The sequence below is a fragment of the Sminthopsis crassicaudata genome, chromosome 4 (assembly GCF_048593235.1).
Source record: "Sminthopsis crassicaudata isolate SCR6 chromosome 4, ASM4859323v1, whole genome shotgun sequence".
NCBI classification, from domain to species: domain Eukaryota; kingdom Metazoa; phylum Chordata; class Mammalia; order Dasyuromorphia; family Dasyuridae; genus Sminthopsis; species Sminthopsis crassicaudata.
In genome coordinates, this window is record NC_133620.1 from 263478700 (window position 1) to 263505486 (window position 26787).

At 34.1% G+C, this 26787-nt stretch overlaps 2 protein-coding genes across 2 annotated transcripts in view; both read left to right on the plus strand.

Moving 5' to 3' along the window:
- The window catches only part of CILK1 (ciliogenesis associated kinase 1), an 85073-nt gene extending 62384 nt beyond the window's left edge, over nt 1-22689 (plus strand). The window contains exons 10-15 of the mRNA XM_074310647.1: nt 4036-4356; nt 7401-7588; nt 8002-8150; nt 9995-10123; nt 16756-16878; nt 18627-22689. Of these exons, the coding sequence (XP_074166748.1) occupies nt 4036-4356; nt 7401-7588; nt 8002-8150; nt 9995-10123; nt 16756-16878; nt 18627-18781 (1065 nt within the window). The 3' untranslated portion in view covers nt 18782-22689. The remainder of the gene's footprint in view (nt 1-4035; nt 4357-7400; nt 7589-8001; nt 8151-9994; nt 10124-16755; nt 16879-18626) is intronic.
- Nucleotides 14457-26787, plus strand: part of LOC141566297 (glutathione S-transferase) — a 32983-nt gene continuing 20652 nt past the window's right edge. Inside the window, exon 1 of the mRNA XM_074310649.1 lies at nt 14457-14475. The gene's annotated coding sequence lies outside the window, so the exon portion shown is untranslated. The remainder of the gene's footprint in view (nt 14476-26787) is intronic.

Consider the following 26787-nt stretch of genomic DNA (forward strand, 5'->3'; position numbering starts at 1 on the left):
AAATACTGGGGTCCCTAGCTCCAAGATTGACCTACTATTTATTGTGAAATATTGCATTTTAATTCTACAAATCTAATTAGAATTGTTTTTATTGATGCTTTGAATGAAATGTATTGAATCCCATGTGTGCTCATAGGTAAAATGTAATCATTTAAAATATTAAGTTTATAATGATTACAGGGAAGATTTTTTAAATACAAAACCAAAATATTTTTGGTTTTGTGTAAAAAAAATAGAGACATTATATATGTTATCATATATTAAATAATGATGATGATGATATAAAGAGCAATAGTTTGTGATTTAGAATAACTGGATCCTATTTTGAAGAAGATTCCCTGAGGTTTTTAGGCATTTAAAATTCTAAAGCTAATAGTAACTATTTCATTTATTAAATGTATATTGTTGGTTTTATTGACTTAAACTGACCTAAGCAATTGAGCACACATGTACATGTGCTCCTTCTTCAAAGAAAGAAATAATCTGTTCATTTGTTTTTAACTAGAAGTATAATTTTATTGGTGTAGGCAACTTCTGATAAGGAAATTCCCTCAACCAATGCAAGGCAGCTCCTGTTCTACCGTTAGTAATTCATTAAACATTTGTTAATTAAATACCTACTATGTGCCAGACACGGTGCTAAGTTCTAAGGGTATAAAAAGTAGCAAAAGTCCATAGGTTAAATGATAAGGATCTGCCCCAGAATGGTGATCATGTTAGAGAGCAAAAGTAGTGTGTTTTATAATTGTAGCAAAGGTGAAATCAATAGTATTTGGCAACAGATTGGATATGTGAAAGATAATGAGGATATCTCAGCTGTAAGCCTGAGGGCCTGGGAGGATAATAGGTAATAATACTATGTACAATGACTAGTAATTAGTTAATTAATAATAAAATACTAATAAAATAAGAAAAATAATGAAATACTAAGCAAAAGTGAAATCAATAGTATTTGGCAACAGATTGGATATGGCATATAAAAGATAATGAGGATGATAGCTCAGTTGTAAGCCTGAGGGCCTGGGAGGATAATAGGTAATAATACTTGTAAAATGATTAATAATTAGTTAATTAATAATTAAATAAAATAATAAAATACTAAGTGTGAGAGGAGAATATAGGATAAGTAAAGTTTTTCTGGATTTTTTTTTTTTTTTTGTGCCTTAGGTTTTATCTGAGGGCAGCAAATTGTATAGTTGGGTCTCTACCTCAAAGAAATAACATTCATATTTGCAACTATTTTTTGTCTTTTTCTTCTCTTCCCTGTGACCAGTGAAACATAAAATATTTTTATAAAAGAGATTGATGAGAAGTTTGATGTAGGCCCCATGCAAGGTTTTCCATCTAATTATGACATTAATTTTTCATGTTAATTGGCCTGGAATGCCAATGTTCAAAGTAAAATCATTAAAGACAACTTAGGGGAAATTGTGTCTTGATGTTCCTGTGGGTTTTCAGTTAGTTCTACCCCAGACATATTAGCACAGATTCTTGACATGGTAAAAGGTATTCCTCTGTCACAATTCATCAAGAAAAAGATCAAGTGAGATAGAAAAATGAAATCAGCTTCCTTCCTTGTAATAGATAGACGGAGGAAAGTAAACATGTGGTACTTTTTAGAACAGTTTCCATTTTTAAAATAAATCATAATGTAAAAGTCTAGAACTTAAGAAATCAATCCAAACTATCTAGATGGCTCCTAAGATTCTTCCCAGCTTTAAATCTGTAAATATTTCAACATAGGGCTATCTAGAAGAAACCATTTGGGAAAGGGCATCCAGAGAAAAGTAGCCAGGATGGTAAATAATGTGAAGATCATGCCATATGAGCCTCAATTGAGGAAACTATTGCTATTTAACCTGTAGAAAATGATGACCCAGGTGCTAAGTGATAGTGGTTTCTTGGTATTCGAAGGGATGAAAAGACAAAAAAAAAAAAAAAAAAAAAAAAAAAGAAAAGAAAAGAAAGAAAGGAGAAAAAGGGATTAAAGGTGGTTTGAAAGGGATGAATTTAGGAGCAGTGGATAGAAGTTGCAAAAAAAGAGATTTCAGCTTGGTAGTCAGGAAAAAAACTTTTTTAAAAAAATGAGCATTCCTAAAAAACAATAGGATGTTTTCTGGGGACAGTAGGCCCTTCCATTTCTAATGTTCTATAATTCTGATTTTGCATAATAATTTCCCAATAGTTGCCAGTGGCCAAAATGTCACTGTATAACATGTCTCTTGGAAGACCTGAACTGAAAAGTTTTTCTATGATATTTATTTAGCAGTCCAGATTTTTAGAAAGCCTCAGGATCATTTCATTGTGTGGTAAGATTATGTTTCTTTTTCCATTATTAGAAAATATCACTCAAGTAATATATTTATGACACAAAACAAAAGAAGAAAAAAGAAAATATGGAAAATCATTGATGAAACAAGAAGTAGAGTATAAAATTATAGTCTCAATCTGATCTGCTTTTCAATACTGATTTCAATAATTATTGATAGTGGATAATATCAAAAATATTTATAACTGGTACATAGAAAAGCCATGATTCTTAAGTCATAGGACTTTACTATTTTTGAGTATTCTAGTTATCTTAGAAAGGGAAAGCTCCATAAAGACAGTATCTGGCAACATTAATATGACTACACTGAAATAGATGAGGGCCATTGTTGGATCCCTTAAACCTATTTTATAATTTATGACTTATATAGGGAGATGTGATAGACCTAGAGTCAGAAAGACACTTGAAACCTGCTTCTGATAATAGCTATGTGACTTTAGGCATAATCTCTATGAGCCTCTCTAAAATGGGAGTGAAATAATCATAACTGTAGTATCAATCTAGGTTCCAAGTGAAATACTAATGTATGTTAAGCATTTTGTAACTTTAAAAGACTTTGTAAGTATTAGTCAAACAACTGGCATAGTTAAGTTCTGTCTCAGACACTTACAAGCTATATGTTCCTGAGTAAGTCATTTCTCCTAGAATCTCATACAACTCTCTTAAGACTATAAATTATACTCTTTCACATAACTTACCATTTCTAGGAGGAATGTGAGGAATGAGGGAGAAAATTTGGAACTCAAAAAAATTTAAATGAATATTAAAAATTATTTTTACTTCTAATTGGGGAAAAATAAAATATCATTTTTTTTAATAAAAGGATTGTTAGTTATAGATGAATTGCCAGTCTTCGTTGTTGGATAGAAATTCCACATCAACAGTTTCCTGCAGTAGTGAAATTTTAGATCTAGACTATGGTTTCTTGACTTTTTCTTTTTCATGGATCTCTTTGGCAGCATGGTGAAGCCCATGGACCCCCATCTCAGAATAATGTTTTAAAATATATAGGATTATTATAAAAGAAATAGCTTTATTTTTTTTTAAGTTTACAAGTACCAGATTAAGAACCACTTTTCTAGATAACATAAATTAATGTCCACATCTTGTTTTTGTTGACCCCTGCCAAGCATTTACCCTCTATTTGTCTCAGTTTCCTCATCTGTAAAATGAAGATAATAATAGAAATTACTTTGAAGTGTTGTTGTGAGGATTGAATACAATAATATTTATAAAGTACTTTGAAAATTGAAAAGTGTTATGCAAATGCTAGCCATGATTATTATTGTGGTTGTTGCTTTTAATGACATTTACTTCATAGGATTGTTGTGATAATTAAATGAGATAAATAGCTAACATTTACATAGTTTCGGTTATGCTAAACTCATTTGATCCTCAAAACAACCTGGGAGGTGGGTGATTATTATCCCCATTTTACAAATGATGAAACAGATAAACAAGTGAAGCTACTTGCTCAGGGGGACATGCCTGGTGTTTGAAACTAGATTGGACAGATGATGTGCCCATATTAAAAATATATATATAAAACAATTTGTTGACTTTGCTGTATAAATGCTAGATATTGTTGCTGTTGTTACCATCCTCACCATGGTGTAAAAACACTTAAGAAACTTGGGGAGAACCTTTGAACACTGTCCTAGGAAGAATGATCCTTTATCTAACTGTGTCTATTTTATTAATTTCAGGCACTTCGATATCCCTACTTTCAGATTGGACATCCCCTAGGCAGCACTTCCCATAACCTTCAGGAAATGGGAAAATCACATAAAGAATTCCATGAGAAAATGGGACCATCATCCCATTTTAAACCCGTTCCTCCTGCAAATCCCCCTGCCAAATCACACCCCCGGATTTCTTCTCGACCACACCAGCCAAGCCAGCCCCCCCAGCATTTCATCTATCCATACAAGTCAGAGGCTTCAACAACAGATCTTGAGAGCCAGCTTCAAGAGGACCAGCCTGGTCCAATGCTTTTTCCAGCCCTCCACAACAAGATTCCTCAGAATGTAAGGGAACCTTTTAAAATCCCTTTCTCAGTTATTCAGTCCTATTTTCATTAACCTTCATGACCCCATTTTGGGGATTTTCTTGGCAAAGAAAATAGACTGGTTTGCCATTTCCTTCTTCAGTTCATTTGCAGATAAGGAAACTGAGGCATACAGGAGTAAGTGACTTGCCCAGGATCACACAGCTAATAAGTTGTCTGAGGCTGAATTTGAACTTATGAAGATGAGTTTTTCTGAGTCACCTAGCTGCCTCCTTTTATTATTGTTGGCATTTATGGGTAATGAATGAAAGTTTAAAAACAAGAGAGAGAGCATCTTGTTTACCATTGTCTTTACCATTCTTTAAGCTAGCATTAAAATATTTATTCCTAGAAAAACAGAAATAGGAACAATAGATCAAAGTTACAAAATTATAAATATAGAACTAAAGGGAATCTTACAGAAACTAGAGGGAATCTTTCTTTAACAGAAGATGAAACTAAGGACAAAAGAGCAAAGTAACTTATCTAGTGTCATGCAGCTATTAAGTACTCGAGCAAAATTTGAACCCAGAGCTTCCTGACTCTATATTTGAACTCAAGAAGAGGCGTCTTCCTGACTCTAGGTGCAGCACTCTATCCACTACACCTCCTAGCTACCAACCCTAACTCACTCTTTGATATTGGCCAGCTCCTTTCTATGAACTGTAGCATGCTGTATCTAAGTTGCAAAAAGACAAATTTAACTTATTTCATTCAATTAATTATTCAATCATCCATGAAGCAGTTGTTTCATAATTTGTGAACTGTAGGTTTCTTCTATTTTTAAAATGATGATGAGGAGACAGTGTGGTATTAAGAGAATACTGACTGGTATTAGATTGATATTGATAGTCAGCTCTGTGATGTTGGCCAACTCATTTAACCCCTTTGAGTAGAAGCAAATTTCATCATGATGTAAGGAAGTATTTCCAAACAGAAAGAAAGTAGGCATCCTTGATAGATAATAGGATTTCCCTCAGTGGAAGCTTACAAGCAAAGAGTAGATGAGCCTTTGGATACATTGTATAGGACTTTATTTTCTAGATTTGTATGCCCTTGTATAAATGGTGATCAATCTGAATTGCGTTAATTCGAATAAATAAGGATAGAATGAAAAACTAATCTTCCTAAAGTTGTAAAGAATCATTTCTAACTTTTTACAAATTAATTTTTTTTATGTAATTACAGTCTTTCCAGGACTTTCCTAGGTGGCCCTCAAAGTTCCTTTTCCCAGCTCTAAAATTTTATGATTTTATAATTTTATTTTTTTTTAATACTCATACACAGTAGTTATTCTTATTCATTCAATATTGGTTATTTACTGAGAACCTCTGGTATGTTGAGCACCATTTTCAACACTGAAAAGAATATAAAAGAAGTAGAAAACATGGTCTTTGGTTTTAAGAAGTTTATGTTTTGGTTGAGGAGATAAGAGACTAGGGGGAATATAGCTAGGTGGGGCAGTGGGCAGAGCAGAAAGACCTGTTTTCAAATCTGAATAAGTCAATCTCTATTTGCCTCAGTTTCCTCATTTGTAAAATAAGGATCATACTAGTCCTTACCTCGTAAGGTAAGGATCAAATGAAATAATTATAAAATGTTTAGTACAAAGCATAGTGAATGCTATATAAATATTAGTTATTTTCATTATTATCATTGCCTCAGTTTCCTCATCTGTAAAATGAACTGGAGAAGGAAAAGACAGACAATAGTAGTGTCTTTACCAAGAAACCCAAAATGGGGTTATGAAGAGTCGGAAATGACTGGAACACAACAACAGCAATAAATGAAGGCATTAGTAACAAATAGTTGTTAATAAGAATTGTCTCTCTAGGGAAGAGGGTGAATTTTGTGTGTTCTCTTTCATGATCAATCAGCACAATGGTTATATAGACCTCTATACCAGATTTATATGCCCTTGTGTAAATGGTGATCAATCTGAATTGCGTTAATTCAAATAAATAAGGATAGAATGAAAAACTAGTCTTCCTAAAGTTGTAAAGAATCATTTCTAACTTTTTACAAATTAATTTTTTATGTAATTACAGTCTTCCATATCAGAGAAATGTTATCATCTGTATTATACAAGATCAAGATAATAAGTCCAAGAATCCTCTTCCAAAAAAAAAAAAAAATTCCTCTTTCTCATTATAATTGCATGCGATAGCCCAGTCCTGTTCTTATTAGAGAAGCAATGTGGTGAATTGGAAAGAATGCTTGATTTGAAGTCAGAAAACCTGAGTTCACTTACAGAAAACCTGTGTAGCCTCTCTAGAACTAAAGTTTCCCCTATGTAAAATGAAAAAAGAACAGTTTTAACCCCGCATCCCATTTTTGCAAATCCTTTTTAATTTTGAAGACATTTCTTGAAGGAGCATCAAAATGTATTTCTTGGGCGAAATGGGGTCATGAGTGGAAAAAGTTTAAGAAACCCTGATCTATGTAAGTCTTTAAGCCTTTCTATCTTTAAATCTAATATCATTGATTTAGTGATAAGGGGATGCAGTAACTATTCAGGTCAGTAGTATAATGAATTGAGTGTTAAACTTTGAATCAGAAGTCAAATTCAGATGCTGCTTCAGACACTTATTTAGATATATAACCCTGAGCAAATCACACATTACCATGCACATAATAGGTGTTTGATAAATGTTGTGGACTTTACTTGATCTCTTTTAGCCTCAGTTTCCTCATCTATAAGATGAAAGTAATAGCACCAATCTTATAGAATTGTTGTGAAGATCAAATGTGGTCATATGTGAAAACTTAAAAGAGTTTAGTACTGCTTGTTATTATTAATAACAGACTAAGAAGCAATGTCAGATGTTGTTCTAGGTCTGTTGTTCTAACAGCTGAATAGCTTGTTCTAGTGGGAAGGTGGAAAGCGCATCTGTGCAGATAAGCAAATATGAAAATTAATAAAAAATAATTGGACGGTGAGTGGGGAGCACTAATGAATCTTAGAAAATAGCTTTTTATACTGAAGATTATTTTTCTTCCCCTTTCCCCTTTGTGTGTTTACAGAAAATTTTGGCTGGCATGGAACACCCAAATGGTGAAATTAAACCAAAGAGTAGGAGGTGGGGCCATGTTTCCAGGTCAACAAAGGATTCTGATGATTGGGGTGACTTGGATGATCTTGGTTTCAGCCCTTCCCTCACCAGGACTGATCTAAAAAATAAGAAAAGACAGAGTGATGAAACTCTCTGTAGGCAAGTTTTATATTAGAATTTTTCCTGATTTTTATTTCCTTTACATCATTTCTCAGACTTAATGCATGTGGTATACAAGCCTTGCCATGTTTTCCCCACTTGGAAAGATTTCTAAGAATAACTCTGGTAATGGACTGTATTTTTATTTTGCCAAGGACCAACTTAGTTAAATTCAGACATTTTTTGCCTGCCACTAGGTTTCAAGAAGATAAATCTTTCATCTTATCAGCAGGCTATGGCCATATATTGAGTGGTATGGGGGCTTTGATATGTTTTTGTGGAAAGAATCACCATTACAAAAATCACAGATGCCCAAAGTAGTGATCTTAGACTGGTGAGAATCATTGTAAAGATCATTATTCTGTAAAGATCATTACTCTTGTACTAAAATAAAGCATGTTATTTTGTTACAGATTTGAGAGTGTTTTGGACCTGAAGCCTTCAGAGCCCATAGGTACTGGCAACAGTGCACCCACCCATACTTCTTATCAGCGACAAGACACTCCAACACTGCGATCTGTAGCCAAGCAGCATTACTTGAAGCATTCTAGATACTTGCCTGGTAAATAGAAATTATTTATCCTTAACATTATAGGGCCTTAATAGATACCTATTGATTGGTTGATGAAAAATCAATGATGTTTCTTGTCCCCCCCAAAAAATCTACTTTAGATAGCAAGACAAATCTTTAGTGGACTATGTAATAACAAATGAAAACACTAAGTTGTTGAAGTCCATGAGTCATAAGATCCATCCTATGCCACATAGTTGGACTAAGATGAGAAATTTGACCATGAATACCTTGTGGAGTGTTCTCATGACTATCCACTTATATGTCATCATGCTCTGCCATTTAAAGTCCAGTGAGCAAAAAACCCATTCGATTTCCGTTTTCCTTCTGTTAGATTTAGGTATAAAAATAAGAATGTGGGGCTATATTTTTTAAAAGAGTTGATAACCATCTATTTTTTTTACTAGTATAGCTTTTTATTTACAAGATATATGTGCATGGGTAATTTTTCAGTGCAAAACTTTGTTCCAATTTTCCCCTCCTTCCCCCAGATGGCAGGTTGACCAATACATGTTAAATATGGATAACCATCTATTTTTAAGAAAAATGGGAGAAGATTGAACACATAAAATAAATCCTTATAAAAATAACTATTGGCATTCATGTTTCTATTGAGAAACTGAAGCTTTAGCTGGAGTAATATTCTTAGAATAAAAGAAAGAATTCTTTTGATGTTTAGGAAAGTCTTCAGAGTAGTATTCCAATGTACAAATCCAAGTTATCTGCCTTTTAAGAAATAATATTTCATCTAGGAACTAGTAATAGATATTTTTGTTGTTCAGTCATTTTTCGGTCTTGTTTGATTCTTCATGACCTTGTTTGGGGTTACTTGGCAAAGATACTGGAGTGATTTATCATTTTCTCCTGTGCCTCATTTTGCAAATGAAGAAACCGAGGCAAGCAGAATTAAGTGAGGTGTCTAGGATCACATAGTAAGTTTCTGAGGCTAGAATTGAAGTCTGGAAGGTGAGACTTCCTAACTCCAGGCCCAGTACTCTATCCACTGTGCCATATATCTGCCTACTAATAAACATTAGTCATGAGAATTACGATATACTGCCCTTAAAAAACTTTTCTGTAATAGGGGTCAAACATAGATTTAACTGAGTGATTGCCAGTTAAAGTATATTGAGTCAAAGGCAGAGTAGATAATGTGTTTGGGAGCTCAACCTTTTATTCACGAAGATTCAAAGTTTCTGTCTTTGACATTTATTAGTTATGAGCAGCTAGGTGGCACACTATATAGTGTACAAAGCCTGGAATCAGGAAGATGAGTCTAATTGAATTCAAATCCAGTCTCAGACACCATCTGTGTGACCTGAACAAGTCACTTAATCCTGTTTGCCTCAATTTTCTCATCTATAAAATGAGCTAGAGAAGGAATGGCAAACCACTGCAATACCTTTGCCAAGAAAACCCAAATGGAATTATGAAGAGGTGGACACAGCTGAAAAATGACCAAACAGTAGCACCTATTTAACCATTGACAAATCATTTATCTTGGTTGCATACGCTCTTTCTTACTCTCACTTTCTAAGTTTACTGAATCCAAATCTGATGATTATCCAGAAAAGCTTCTCTTTCATACCATAGTTCCATATTTTCCATAGCCTATAAAGTGTGTGGTTGTGTGTAAAAGATATATATATATATATATATATTTATTTATCCAAAAATATATAGTAGAGATAAGGAGATAAAAGTCAATAAGACTTGGCAACTTTTCATGAATGGTTTTGTAGGAAATTTGTAATTGTTCTGCTTTTATATTATTGCTTTTCTGAACCCTGATGTAAGACTAAATATACAATTTGCTTTTAATTGTTTCCTATTAGGCATACCTATTAGAAATGGTATACTTCCAAATCAGGGCAAGGATTTTCTTCCACCTAATTCATGGTCTGGGTCTAGTCTCTCTGGAAAATCTTCAGGGTCAGTATCAGGAATCAGCAGAATGAATTCAGGTAAGTAATAATGAATAAAATGTCCAAGGGTAACAAACAATTACACTGGATTTAGCAAATTCATTAAAGCACTTAATGCAGTCAATGCTCTTGTTTTTGCCCTTCCATATTTTAATGTATTCCACTTAGCACCTTCTCTTGGGTAGTCTGTAGAAAATACTGACAATATTCCTTCTCTTTCTATCTCAGTTGATTTTTCCATCTAAATGTTTTCTGCCATCCTACCCCTACTAATTTCTACATTTCCTCACATGAACATATCCTCTTAATGTAAAATTTACTACTTCTTCTCCTTGATTAAGATTTATCCTTAAAGGGAAAATTTCCAGTTATGAATTCCATCCAACTATGAGGTTGAATTTGCTTTCTGCTATTGGAAATTCAGTTAACCTTGTCATAGAATTATCTATATTTTAAGCATATACATAATATTTAAGATCATGAGATTTCTTTCTCTCTTCTTAAGCATCACCTTCTATGAATTATTGCTCTTCTTGAAGAGCAATTGTATAGGATTCAGTAAGTAGTTGTATAGGATTCAGTAAGATTCCCTCCCATACCAGCTCACCGAATAATGAGGTTAGCCACCAAAATGATGGGGGTATGGGGTGAGATCCCAAAAGTATATTGGAGTGGAGCAGCTAGGTGGCACAGTGGATAGAGCACCAGCCTTGAAGTCAGGAGTATCTGAGTTCAAATGTGGCCTCAAACACTTAATATCTCCTAGTTGTGTATATATATATATATATATATATATATATATATATATATATATAGGAGTTATGGATCTGTATCATAAGTCTTCCAAAAGAATAGGCTTCCAAGTCAAAGAGCAAAGATTTTGTAGCACTGTTAAGAGCAGTTTAAATTCATAATCTTTAGCAAGCAAAAAGGGTTTTACCAATTAACAAGGAAAAATAATATAATATGATTTTATGGTTTCCCTCATTTATGGGGGGCTTCTATTCTGGCAATAAGTCAGTGATTCTAGATTTTCTGCCTCAGGAAACTCTCACATCCAATCTATCTAATTCTGACCACTTCTTAGATAGCTTCTGGCCTCTGGAAACTCTTACAGATCAAACTCCTGAGAAAATAGTGAGTAAGACCCCTCCTCAATTCTTTGCTGACTGGTAATATTCCTTCCAGAGACCACTGCTTCCTACCTATGAGCCATAGAATTAGCATATCTATGATTGAAAGCTGGATAAATATGTCTCCTTGTTTCTGTTTCTCTGCTGAATTCCCTTACAGCTCAGCCCACTTTGTTATGACATTTCTATTGCAATAAAGCTTTGCCCCTTGACTAAGCAGATGGGTTCAAGCCTGCAAATTTTTTTGAGATACTTTGTAACACTGACCCGGGACCCCAAACTTTTGGGGCCTCCTTTCCCAAATTCGACAGAAAGCCGAGTCCTCTAGTGGAACTCACAATTAATAGGAAGAAGACACCATTAAAGGGAAGATGACAGGAAATGTTACCATGCCAGTGGCAGGTTAAATTTATAGAGAAGTCAGCAGACTAATCCTAGAAGGGAGTTAGAAGGGGAAGGGGATTATGGTGTGATGGGCTAACTCTAAAAGGGAATTTAGCACCTTAGAAAGAGTTAGCAAAGACTATAGTATGAGCTGTTCTTTTATAAGGGAAATACAGCCTCAAGGGTTTGACATTATAACTTGTCTTTCTGATTGGATACAATAAGGTATCTAGAGACCTCCACCTTGGGTGGGACTATAATCAAAAGTCCTCTTGAATAAAAAGTCTAATTAAGAATGAAATGCCCACTTAAGTTTGAGATGATCCAATCAGTGCTTCTTCCAGCTTGCCTCAGAGAGTAAGTAGCTAAACTTCCAGATTGTGATTCAGTTATTTTTCAGCTAATATCTGCCTAATGATTCAAGCTTTCTCAGCAAATGTTTACCTAGCTACTCAGGACCTCTTCATTCTTATTTCCCTTCTATTTCCCATTGTAATGCCTTTTTGATCAGATTCACAAGATCCCTAGCAAATACATTTCTTGATCATCATTTGTTAGGTGCATTCCTTTCCAGTCTTAAACACAATCTTTATATTACTGTTGAAAAGTTTATCATTCTTATATTTTAAGTGAGTCAGGAAAAAGTCAGAAAAAAAAAATCCTGTTTTCAGATACCATCTCCTTTTTAAAATTTATTGAAAAATTTTTTTTATTTTGTAATTCTGTCTTTTGTTTTTATATTACTTTTGTTGTGAAATGTATTCCTCCCCTAATCAGTGAGCTATTTTTGTAACAAAGAAAAAGAACAGAAAAAAATCAAAATATTATGTCAAAGCTAAGAAACATATCAGTTAAATCTAACAGATTGTATAATTTTCTGTACTCATAGGATCCCCCTTCTGCAAAAAAAAAAAAAAAAAAAAAGTTGGGAAGTAAATTTTTTAATATCTTCCCTGATGCCAATTAGTCATCCTAATTACATGCTGTTCAGTTTCTTTGTTATTGTTTTTTCCATATAGTCATTGAGCATGTTGTTTTCCATGTTCTCTTTACTTTACTCTGTATCTTTACATATCTTTACATATTTAGTCTCTCTCCTGATTCTTTGTAATCACCATTTCTTATAACATGGTTCCATTGATATTTCACAATTTCTTTAGCAATTCTCCCAATTGATGAGATACTTTCTTTTTCTTTGCTACTTTAAGTGCTACCATGAATCTTTTGGTGTACATAGGAAGTTTCTGTCTTTGATCCTCTTAGAGAGGTATATTATCAAGTAATAGGATCTTTGGGTCAAAATTTATGACCATTTTCATCACTTTTTAAAGCCTAATTTTAATACATTCAGCCAATTGTCAAATCTTAATATTTTCATACAGTATCTCTCACATCAGATGCTCATCATAGTCATCATCTTAGTTGAGTTCAACTGCCTCATCAACTCTTGCATAGAATATTGCAAAAGAATCTTAATTCATCTATTTCCTTCAAGATTCTCTGTTCCAATCCATATTCTACACAGCTGTCCCAGTGATATTTCTAAAGCTCAAGTCTCATCATGTCTCTTCCATATACAATAAATTCCAATGTCTCCCTATTACTTTTAGAATTAAATATAAACCTTTCTGGGTAGTTCTTAAAGTCCTAAGCAATCTTTCCAACTTCAGGCATATTCCCATTCCTGAATTTCACCTCTCATTTCCACATCAAACAATATTTCATTTACTTTGAGACTCAGCTCAAGCATTACCTTCCATAAATAATACCGATTCCCTCCTTTTGATTTATGTAGAAATGGACATCCCACTTTCCCCATGGATCACTTTTCCATAAGTCAGTTCTTTTAGGGCTTTTTCCCACATATTCATAATCAGAATTTTTTAGTCAGGTTACAGCTCAAACTTCTTGCTCATAATGCATAATTTTGAAAAGGGAGATTTATATGTCAGTAAGGTAACTCAGAGAACTTAAATGTAAATTAACAAGAAGTCTTTTTGTATGCTAGTAATTCATTTCCAGGATCCATTTAATCAGCACATTTTGAGTCCTGGACGTCCCATGTGGTTGTCTGGTCCCTGGATATCTTCTCTTGTACAATTCTAGAATAGACTTTCATTTTCAGGGCAGCTATAAAGGGGACTAAAGTCATTTGTAGAAGTTCCTAATAATTCTGCTAAAATCTGCTAATAACAAGACTTAATGCATTTGAACACAATCTCTTAAATGTAATTCTCCAATTCTTAAATATCAGAGAATTTCAGAGGCTTTTTTATATACCACTTGCTGTTTTTATCTTTACTTCAATCGTGTGCCCATATAAGAATCTTTAAAAAAAAAAATGTGCCTAATATATAAAATGAACTTTTCTGTCTTATAAAATTATCAGATACTTTAAAATGGAAAAATAATTTCACTTTTTAAAAAATTATTAATACAGTTTTATATATAAGACCCTTAATTCCATTTCAAAAACTTCTATTTTGGAAACATAACCAAAACTTGAATTTTTATACTAGACATATTTGAAAACTAATTATATACTTTTGTATATAGATCTTAGAGAAAAAAAAATCTAATCCTGTTGTTTTCTCAAATTTTACCATTCCATTTAATTAGAAAACTTTTACATTCCATCTTTGTCTTATTACTTTGTCTAATCCCCCCTTTTACAGGATATCACGTCTATATTACAATTTGATCACAAATACAGATTAAAATTGTAAGATTTTTCATACTTGTATCTTATTTTAGTAACTCAGAAATATTCCAATATGAATTTATTAATCAATAGATTTAGTATTATATTTATAAAACTTCTGCTGGTCACCTGTCCTTGTAGAAATTTGCTATGAGAGGAAAAGGAGAGATATAGTTATAATAATGCCAACACGCTTTCCCTAAAGGGCACAGACTGAACTGACATATATCATAACAAGGGGAAAACTCTCTTAGCTCTGTTTGATTCTAATCATGGATTATATCTGACAACCAATCATATAGCCATAGAGTACCAAAAACTAAGGCTCAGGATTAACCAAGTTGGGAAATGTGAAATAGCACAATGAAGAAAATGAGTCTATAAGACTCATGCCAAAGTCATTCCCAACACTTTTCCTGAGCATGCAAATTCACTTCTAGCAGAATGTAGACATGTGATTCTCTACAACTGACTTCATGTCAATTCAGACAATGATCCTTATAATCAAAATTCAAAGCAATAATAAATTACATTCCCAAGAATTTTTACTTCAAATAACAAAATTTTGTTAACTACAGCTTAGGGCTTGAGTATATTTTCTTATGTTTCACTTAGAGTTAACAATTCTTTTATCCTTTACTTATAAATTAGAACTCCACATTCTGGAGTTTCAAACATACATTAAATATATGATAATTAGCTCATATTAATATATTGAAGTTATGAGTTTAAATCACCATATACATTTTCATAGTTGTTATAAGTAACCATAAAAAAATTTTCAAGTTAAAATTCTTTATTATAGTTAACTTGTTATGATTATCTATTTTAAAACAAAACTATACCCCCATTAAATATTTAAGTTTTCAAATACCTGTTTTTATCACATTCTTTTAAAATCTCAATTCATAATGTAGATTAAAAGGAAAGTTAATTTCTAAAACTATTTCTGACAGAATGGTTTCCCAGAGCATTTCATGATATAAGAGAATTCTGAAATACAATAATATATGCAATATCATGTATTTAAAACATGAAACAAAACTTATTGCCAATCAGATGATGCCAATTCAGCCAAATGCATTTCTAAATTATCCTACATAGAAAATCATTAATCCTTCTTATGGTTGTAATTTTATACTAATCATATCTATAATCTAGTATGCAGTACATTTATTTACCTCTGAAACTTTTGGCCTTTAAAATCTGGGGGAGAGGGCACAAATTTGATATACTCCTTACCCATATCTGTCATAAATCTTTATGCTCAACAGCCTGTGGAACATTAGAAGTAAGAGAATTTGGCAAGCTGATAAATTCCAGATAAGATTTGATTCTAACGGATGTATTGATCCAGCTAGCATGTGAAGTGGGAGTGTCACTCTACTGAGTTCCCCTCTCCCTGCTTTTCTGTTTTAAGTGGGGTTACCTAAGGATAGGAGGCTGAGGAATGTAGTATAGGGAAAACCAATCCCCTGAAGGAACAGAATGGTAAAGAGAATAGAGTGCTGGACTTATTATATCTATATAGGAAGAGCTGTTTTTGATCCTCTTTTAGAAACTTATTAGCTGTGTGCCTCAGAACAAATCATTTAAAAACCTACTATCTTTGTGCCTCAGATTCCTCAATTACAAAATGAAGGGGTAGAATTTGATGGCCTCTAAGACTGAAATTTATGACCCTCAGCTAAGGGAGATTTTCATACAAAAGGAAGCAAGGGGGAACTGAGACTGATGAGAAACCATGGGTTTCATGTCATCCACTCACTGAGTGTTTTATTTTGTTTGTCTTTTCCTTTTTTTCCTGAGTATATATAATTAAATTTGAATGTTACTTGTGTGCATGATGAGGCCCTGTAGTGTACCCCATTTCATGCTCTATATGCTAAGCATATCTTCCTTGTTAATCATACATAACATTTCATCTCCCATCTTTGTCTTTGTCTAAGCTGTGTTCCATGTTTAGAGTGCCTCCATTTTCACCTCTTAAAATTCCTAGTTTCCTTCAAATCTTAACTCAGACACCATCTCCCACATGAAACCTTTCCACCTCCATTCAGCTCCAAGAGGCAGGTAGGTGGCACAGTGAATGAAGAGCCAGACCTGGACCCAGGAACACCTGAATTCAAATTCAGACACTTACTAGCTGTATAATTCTAGGCAAAACACTTCACTTTTTCCTCAATGGTAAAATAGAAATAATAATAGCATTCACCTCCCAGGTTTGTTGTGAGGATCAAATGAGATAATTATTATAAATTGCTAGGCATAATACTTTATAAATGTTAGCTATTAGTAATAATAGTACTCACTTTCCTTTGTAATTATTTTATCTGTATTTTTATTATTGTATGCATGTTATTACCTCAAAATAGAATGTGAGTTCCTCAGAAGGTCCCATGGTTTGTGTGGCACCTCACTAATGGACTTTCATTCCCCTTGTTGTCCACCAGTTGTTTCTGGCTATTCAGGATCTGGCAGACTGACTGGTAGCTATCTCCCTCCATTTCTGAAAAAAGAAGTGGGTTCTGCTGGACAGAGGGTGCACCTAGCTCCTATTTCCGATCCTTCTCCTGGTAAGTTCAGTTAACACAATGCATTAATTGTGCATACAGAGGGCCATTTATATATTCCACAACAGCTAGGTGGAAGCTTCATTTCCCAACAGGGAAGATTCAATGTCTGTTAGAATTTCTGGACACTTTCCCTATCTCACCCTCGAAGGCTAGATGAAGAGAGACAATTGGCTGGGATGGGGTGGGGGGCAGTAAGGGAGAGTGCTGGATTGGGAACGTCCTAGGAGACAAAGTCTGAAAGTGAATGCCTGTATTTCTGGAAGATGGTACTTTGCTATCTTTCCCACCTTTCCAGATACAGAAGAAAATAGTCTACACACTGCTTTAAATGAACATCTGTCAAACATCTTTATTATTTTATAAGCAATTTGCTTGAAGTATACTTCATTCTCCCCTCTTTATTTTAGAATCTTTGATTTCTTTTTCAAAGCTCAGCTCAGGTGCTACCTTTTACAAGGGAGTCTTTCTTTACTCTCTCTGCTATATTAACCAAGTGGTGGCACAATGGATAGGACTCTGGATCTAGAGGAAAATCAGAGCTCAAATCTAGCCTTAAACACTTAATAGCTATATCACCCTGGGCAATAATGCAGGCAGTATAGTAGATAGAGTTCCAACCCTAGAGTCAGGAAGACTTATCTCCCTGACCTTAGATACTTATTAGCTGTGTAACCCTGGATAAATTACTTAATCCTATTTACCTCAGTTTCCTCATTTGAAAAATGAACTGGAGAAGGAAATGGCAAACCACTTTAGTATCTTTGTCAAGAAAACTCCAAATGGGGTTACGAAGAGTGAGACATGATTGAAAAAAAACAACTGAACAAAAAACCCCCAAAAAACCACTGAACAGTAGAGATGTAATTTAGGGTATATGATACAGAGGAGGTAGGCATTCAGAGGAAATGAATGCTCACCTACCTCCATGTTGTGACTATTTGTGACATGGTTAAGTTGTAAATATAGTATATTAACCTCTGTCTACCTCATTCTCTTTCTTTCTTTTTTCTTTTACTTTTTGCTGAGGCAACTGGGCTTAAGTGACTTGCCCAGGGTCACACAGCTAGGAAGTGTTAAGTGTCTGAGGTCAGATTGGAACTCAGGTCCTTCTGACTTCAGGGTTGGTGCTCTGTCTATGAAACATGTCAGGCCCTTCTATCCTCCATTATCTCTCAAATTTTATCTAAATTCATGTTTATTGTTTCAATGACATTATCCATCTATATCATCCTCTGTCATCTCCTTTTCCTTTGGCCTTCTATCTTTCCCAGAATCAGTGTTTTCCAATGAGTCCCTTTTATTACTATGTGGCTCAGGCATTTAACCTTCAACTTCAGTATCTGGCCTTCTAGTAAATAGCCTGAATTAATTTCTTGCCTAGCTTACAGTAGCCACTTAGTAAATGCTTGCTTTCTTCCTTTCTCTCTCTCTCTTGAAATGACTTTGCATATACTTTGTATTTAGTCACTTGTGTTCATCTTACATCCCCCAGTAGAATGTAAACTCCTGGAATATAGGAACTATTTTGGTTTTGATTTTATATGTCCAGTAAGTTCCACAATGTGGTGCACATTATAGGTGCTCTGTAAATATTGACTACAAAGAAGCCCAAGTAAAACCAGATTCAAGTCTTTCCTTCCTTCCTTCCTTCCTTCCTTCCTTCCTTCCTTCCTTCCTTCCTTCCTTCCTTCCTTCCTTCCTTCCTTCCTTCCTTCCTTCCATCATCCTTTTTTTTTTTTTTTTTTTAGGTTATGCTTCACTGAAGTCTGTGAGACCTCATCATAATCGACCCCTTTTCCATACCCAGCCCAGAAGTACCCCAGGATTATTGCCTCGGCCCCCTGCAGCCCAGCCAGTTCATGGACGTACTGACTGGGTTTCTAAATATGCATCTCGACGATGACAGACATGAAGCACTTTGCACTGAAAAGCAGGAAACTTTTCATCAAGATTATGATGGTGAAGGAAATTGTCGGACCTGCAATAAGCATGAGAAATGACAAGCAAAGGCCTCCCCCCAACACATTATTATCTTCTGCAATTAAGATATTTCAATATTCCTTTTTTTTAAGTTTTTAAAAAATATTCATTTGAATCCAATGTGTACCTTTTTTGTACAAAATTATTTTGTTCTATAACCGGGTCTTATTATTTTCTTAAACAGCAGCATTTTGTATATAGGAAATTATGTTTTGGCATTTTATACAGGAACCTTTATAATGAACTTTTTAAAAAAAGACTTTTAATTTGGGGGGTGGTATCCAGGAAATATTTTATACAAATAAAGAAATGCAGTGAAACTAATGCAGTATTGCAATATAGGTGCAATTTAGGGCTGTGTGATACAGGGGCATTCACCTTAGCCTTTTGGCTATTTGTAACATGGTTAAGTTGCAAATATAGCACATTAGGCACATCTAGCCTACTCTGACAAACTGGTTTGATTTTAGTACTGTAAAAATGATTCCCAACTTTTTCAGATGCCCTGTTTTCTTTTATCTGAGGTTGTAGCACTATAATTCCCCTCTCCTAAAAGTATTATAGCATTTCGTAAATTTCATTTTGAAAATTTTCTAGCATCTTTTGAAATTATTGGAGATACCCTAAGGTATTATGAAGGCAGGTTTGGGGATCACTTCAATTATTTCTCTTTCTATTCATTTTTTGAAACAGATTAGTGGGGAATAGTCCTATAAGTAATTGTGCACACACACAAAGTCAAATTTTTTTTGAGCAAAAGCCTGTAATTTAAGGGCTAACTTGGGCAATTTGATTCTATGTTTCTGCCCCACAATGAGTGCCAGCAGACATAGCCAGTGGTTTTTTACCTTGGCAAGGGAGTTCCCCCCCTTCATTCCAAGGGGAATTTTTACATATTTTGCACATCTCTAGGTCTGGTTAGGATTAGACAGTATGTAATCCACGCTCATTACCAGGTACTTCATATTAACTTCCGATAAGCAGAAAGGACTTGGGCTCTCTCTGATTTGCTGGGAAACAAATTTACAGTAATACTAGTGTCAGTAATGTGTCACATTTGAACTTAACCATTAATTTCTCTTAAACAAAGGGAAGATATACTGTATTTATCTGATAAGGCTGTTCCTGAGAAAGGAATGTTTACAGCATAGTAAAAGTGACAAAGCTGGTTTGTAGGCAAAAAACAGTGGTTAAGACCTATTTTGACCCATTTTGGTGCAATTCTTTTGCTCCTTTAATGGACTTCCCTAATGGCGAAAGGAAAAGTTATTTCTAATGAAAACAAAAATATTTGTGGTTATTTGGGTCCATACCTGTGCTTTCTTTCACATATGGAATTTCCAGTGCAGAAACTCCCTTCACAGATATAGATTAACAATTTATCCGCAACTTATGGTCTTAGAGTTGATTGGGGCTTTTGGAGGTATTATCACCTACCCATGACCACTCATCTAATAGTACAGGACTTAAATCCAGTTCTAAGGGCAACCTAATGCTGCCTCTCACAGAACATAGGGATTTCAATTGTTTTTGGAAGTATTTGAACTTGATTAACATTTTAATAGTAAGTGAACTTAGACTCAATATCTAAGTTAATAATTTTCAGATTTCCCAAGTTCAAGAATCCCACTTTATAAATTGTTCTTTCATTGTATCAAGTTTTGTCATGAAAAAATGATCAATGACTTTCAAAAGTCTTGAATTTAAAACTGGGAGTATCTTGTGCACTGAGAGTTATCTAACTCAAAAATTAGCAGTCATACTATCAGCTAATCAAATGCCCTTAGGTGAATTTGAAGGAAGCAAAAAATATGTATATTTTTAAAGCACACAATGGATATGGGTTTGGTCTTTTGGACTGTTATGTTTTATTGCTGGCAAACTAGCAGCAAAATTTAAGAAAGAAAATGATATCTTTATATAAGCAAGCACATTTTGCAGCTACATTCGTTCATTTTATTATATTGTGTAACCATTTCTTAAAGCAACATGAAATGTTTTCAACAATGGCTTTTTTAGTATACCAATGAATATTTATTTTCTAGCCTACAATATTACAAAAATTTAGTTTATGTAAAGATGAGCATATACTGATTTGGTGGGGGAAGCTGTTTTCACATTATAAACAGTGTCCCATAAATAAGACACAGTATCTCCATCAGATTCTAATTTATGTTGAATTTTATCAATTCCAAACACTGGATTTGCATGTTTTCCAAAAGACAAATTCTTATTATAGAACTACTAAAAATATTTGTTTGATGTTCTGTTAAGACCGAGCTATTAGAATTATTTTCTTTCTTTCTTTCTTTCTTTCTTTTTTTTTTTTTTTTTTTTTTTTTTTTTTTTTATTTACCTGTATCCATCAGAAGAGGTTCCAAACAGCTTTCCCTGGCAAAGCCCAATGAAGTTACCTGTATATAAGGAATAATGAAATGGTCATTTAGCAATTAGAGTGTCTCTGTCATCTAACTGCAGACTGCAGTCATATAAAGTGCTCTTTTATTTGCCAAATGGGTAAAGGACAAACTGTGTATTCCAACACAGCAGAGGCAAATGATAACTTTCTGTTAAGTAGAAATGAATAGCTGCACATATTGTTAGCTTTTGTTTTAACAATATTTATTTATGATACAAGACACAAAAAAATGATGAGCTTGATGGTATCAATTTATGAATATACCTCAGCTAATCACCTTGGAAAAAAAAAGCACAGCAGGCTATCAGTAATGGCCATAGATTCAGCTCTTGTACTATGTCCAAATATGTCCAGAAATAGCAATTATAGTTTTAAATGCAAATGTAAGCAATACCCCTGCTTTAAGAAAACCTAATATTTGGAAAAACTGGATTTACAGGAAAGATGAATTAGTGGTGGTGGGTAGGGGTGTGTATGTGTGTATGTATGTGTGTGGGTGGGTGTATGTGTGTGTGTGGTGGGGTTGGGGGAATATTGGGAATGATTTGTTTTGACTCTCATCAATCCACCACCTTTATGCATTGGGGTTATTTAGGGAAATTGAGTAGACAACTTTATGCATATTGTTGACTCAATTCCTTCCCTCTTCCATGCTTAACAAAATCAGAACCTGACACTTGATTTACATTTACATGTAATTCTTGCTTTGTGTGAATTATTGTTTTCAAATATAGGTCATGTCAAGAGAACTCCCGAACTGTGCATCTTTTCTAAACAATTTCACTCATAGAAATTATATCGGTCAGTCATTGCTTTGTGCCATTTTCAAGAAAGAACGCAGACTGTCAGCAGCTGCTCACTATGTGACCAAAAGCAATATGTTCGTGAGAAAACATTTTAACATGCAAGTCTTTTGTATACTTTGATGCAAACTGTAGCAACTTGGATGTCCAATAGATGTTCTTAAGTTTTTAAAGATGATTTAAAATTTTTCAACTTAATGTACTGTACTTTTGTATAAGTTTATGTGAGAAATTTTTTTGTAAATATGTTAAGAAGCTGAGTCCAAGGGTGAGCAACACATTAATCCAGAATATCATTTTTTCCCTGGGTGCCCTGTGCTAATCATTTTGAACTAAAAAGCTGATTTGATGGCTTGGAATCACTTGGAATCCAATCAGTAAGACAATTTAATTACCTGATTATTTGCAATAACAAAAAAAAATGAGTGAGATTATATTTTTAATGCAAAGAAACAAAAGTATAGAGGAAGTGGGAAATGTCATTTGTGGAGAAAGTCCACAAAATCCAATACTCCACTTCAAATAGTGTGTTGTATGGCCATTTAAGAACACCCATTAGCTTTGTGTAAAGAAAATTCTCCTGGCCCAAATAAAGTTACTTTTAAGAAATGCTGGTTTTGTTTCTGTATTTGCTTACATTAAAGGATGTAATTGATATTTTATCATTTTACTCTTTCTGTAAAGTTTATCCATGATCTTAAAATTCTCTTGGACCCTGAGTACATTGCATTTACAAAATAAAGTTGCAGCAATTCACAGATGTTTCTCCTCTAATTTGGGAGTTTCATAATTTGACTTTTTGTTCAGTCAACAGAAATGCCTTCTATGTACCAGGTTCTGTGCTAGACTTGGGGGAATACAAAGAAAGATAAGAGACTATTCCCAATCTCAAGCTCCTCACAGTCCAATGGTGGAGACAACATGCAAACAATATTTACAAATAGGATATATACAAGATAAATTGGGAACAAGTAAGAGAGGACAGGTACTACCATTAAGAGGAATCTGTACAATCTTGTAGAAGATGGGATATTAATTGAGATTTAAAGAAAGACAAAGAAGCCAAGAGATGGAAATAAGTAGAAAAAGAATTCTAACCATGTGAGGACAACCAATGAAGATGCTGAATAAATTGAGCCTCAGTTTATTTATTGGTGAAATGATGATAAAGAGACAGAATGTCTCATTGAGGAATAGCCAGGAGCCCAATGTCACTAGATTTCAAAATACATCAAGTTAAGGTAGAAGGAAACCAGAAAGTTGGGAGGGGACCTGGTTTTTAAGGGCTTGGAATGCCAAATAGAGAATTGTATAAATGATTCTGGAGGTTATGGGGACCTCCTGGAGTTTACTGAAAATGAACATGTGCATCTAGTATGGTCACACCTGTTCTTTAGGAAGATTACCCAGCTAGAAGACTTTTATAAATATTAAATTTAGAACTCATTTTAAAAATTGAATTCTAAATTCCTCTCATCAAGCCCCTCCCTCATCCACTGATAAGGCAAGCAAAATAATATCAATTATATATGGAAAGTCATGAAAATCATTTTCATGTTAGCCTTGTTACTAAAGAAAAAACAAAACAAGGTAAATATAGTGAGAAAAGTATGCGGAAGTCTGTACTCAGTTCATCAGTTCTCTCTGCTCATGAGTAGCATTTTTCACTGTAAGTCTTTTGTTTTTATTATTATATAGCTGAGAATAGCTAAATCTTTCACAGTTGATCCTATTGTCTACAAGATTATCTTGGATGAGTTTGTTCACTTCACTTTGTATCAGTTCATAAAAGAAGAGGAATTTTTTAAAATCCTGTTCAGAAAACCTGCTTTTTATACATCCTACTATGTGTAGCCTTGATTTTCCTTGAGAATAGCCCCCTAAAGTTATTTTTATAAAACAATAGCTCATAAGCCTCCGGTATTTCCCTTTCATTCTGACTATTAATTCTTCATTAATTCAAAATAAATATATCTAATTAAACAATATTGTTGTTAATTGGGTCTGACTGTTCCTAACTCCTTTTTAAGAGTTTTCTTGGCAAAGTTACTGGAGTGGTTTGCCATTTCCTTTTCCATTTCAAATGTGTCTTCCCTGTATCTCTCACCTTTCCAACTTTTTCTGTTCTGGACCCTGACAATAGAAAGGGCGCTACCCTTTTAGGGCTCCACTTACTTTGTTGGATAACTTTCTAAAACAAAATTCTCCTTTTCCTACAAGGTTTCATGGCTGGAGTCAGAAAGACCCATTACCTTGTGTGACTCTAGATTTGAGACCTATTATCTGCTTCAGTTTTCTTATCTGTAAAATGGGTTGTTGTAAGGATAAAATGAGATAATCTTTGTAAAGGTGCAGCTAGATAATTAGGTGGATAGAGGGCTGGACCTGGTTGGAATGAGAAAGACCTGACTTCAAATGTGGCTTTAGGCACTTAATAGCTCTGTGAACCTGTCCTAGTTGTTTAATCTCTGTTATTAGTGGATAGAACATTGGATCTACAATATATAATAAAAAGATATAATAAATTGAGTTCAAACCTGGTCTTAGGCATTTGCTAGCTGTATAGCTGTGGGCAAGGGTTGTCTTATCCACTAGAGAAGGAAATGGCAAAACACTCTGATGTCTTTGCTAAGAAGACCCTATGGACAATATTGCTGGGCTGGGACCCAGGGGGTTTTAAGAGTTGGACACACTGAATACACACACACACACACACACACACACACACACACACACACACACACACACTATTATTATTCTCTCCACCCACCCTACCCCCTTCCCCATTGCTCCTAAATTCTGCCTTTTAGGGCCAAGGAAAATAAATCTATTCTGTCTTCCAAATGACAGACTTTCAAATACTTGAAGGCAACTATCATGTCACTCCTGATGTTTTGTCTAAACTAACTATCCTGAGTTCCTTTAACTAACCCTTGTGTAGCATCAGCCTTCACTCGTACAGCACTTTGCTCCCTGTATTCTCTAGTGTATTATCCAGGTTATCACCCTTGTTCATATTATAACCCTTTACTAGATTGTAAACTCTGTGAGTGCAGGAACAATTTTGTATTTAAACTTGGCAGCTGTCCCCATCCCTTGACAGTAATGTACACATAGCAACCATTTAATCAAGGTTGAATTATTTTGTGGTTGAAAAAATATTAACTAATAGATTGAACAAAGCTTGCCAAAGTGTCTGCCCTTGAACCCAGATTAAATATATCAACATATATATGTTTACTTGGATGAAGAACACAGAGAGCATTATTTTTTAAGCTGCAGATACAATAAAGTTAGTAGGCATATCTAATATCTTACATAACAAAATCAGTATTCAAAAATCTGTCCATGGATTAGAACAGGATTAAGACTAAGATGAAATATAATAGGGACAAAGAGAAAGTCCATTTGGACTAAAATAAAATTTAACATGAGAGAGAGATATACCTAGATAGCAAATTCACAGAAAAAGACTATTTTAGAGATTGTATTTTTGATGAGTCCAGTGGGTCACTGCTAAAAAAAAAAAAAAAAAAAAAAAAAAAGGATGCTGTATGGGGTTAAAATATAGTACCCCAGAATGATGGAGGAGATAATCTTTGCCTTGGCTCAAAGTAGGAATTCTTAACCTTTTTTTTGTATCATGGACTCCTTTGGCTGTCTGGTGAAACCTATGGACAGACTTGTACTAAGAGTAATATTTTAAAATAACTGAAGGAATTGCTAAGTTTCATTTAAAGATTAATGAAAATAAAGATGCAATTTCCCCCCACACCAAAATTCTATCGAGAATCCAAATTGAGAATATCTTGCCTAAAGAACACATTTGCTTCTGTGTGATGCACTTTTTTTAAAATTTATTTTCCTCAACAGTATTTTATTTTTCCAGTTACATGTAAAGATAGTTTTCAATATTAATTTTGGTAAGATTTTGTGTTTGTATCTTTACCTCTGTTACTTTCCCCCTTTCCAAGATAGCAAGCAATAGGTTATATATGTATAATCATATTTGTCATGTTGTGAAAGAAAAATCAGAACAAAAGAGAAAAAAAAAAAAAAAAAAAACCATGAGAAAGAAAAAGCAACCAAACGAAACAAAAAAGGGTGAAATACTACCCTTCAATCCCCATTTAGTCTTCATAATTCTTACTCTTGAAGCTCATGGCATTTTACATTTCAAGTCTATTGGAATTATTTTGGATCTTTGTAGTTCTGAGAAGACCTAAATCTATCACAGTTAATCACCACATAATCTTGCTGTTACGGTGTACAATTCTGCTATTAATGCTTGAGAAAAATCCAGAAGTAAACAGCACAATGAATATTGAAACCATACTAAGCTATCATTATTCAGTCATGTCTGATTATTTGTGATCCCATGATATAGGATTGTCTTGGCAAGGATACTGGAATGGTTTGCCATTCCCTTCTCCAGTTTTATGCAGGCAAGGTGAAGTGACTTGCTCTATCACACAGGAAATAGGAGTCTGAGGAAAAATTTGAATGTGCTCTTTCTGCCTCTAGGCTCAGTGATCTTATCTACTTCAGCACATGTCCCATTCCACAGGAGAAATCTTTTGAAAGGAACCAGGGTAAATCTTCCAAGGAAAGTCTTAAGATAAGCATAAATTCCCTTCTTCTCTTGCACTAACATATTCCAGCCTCCAATCTCTATTTTTCAAAATTCGGTTCCTAAGACAAAGCGTT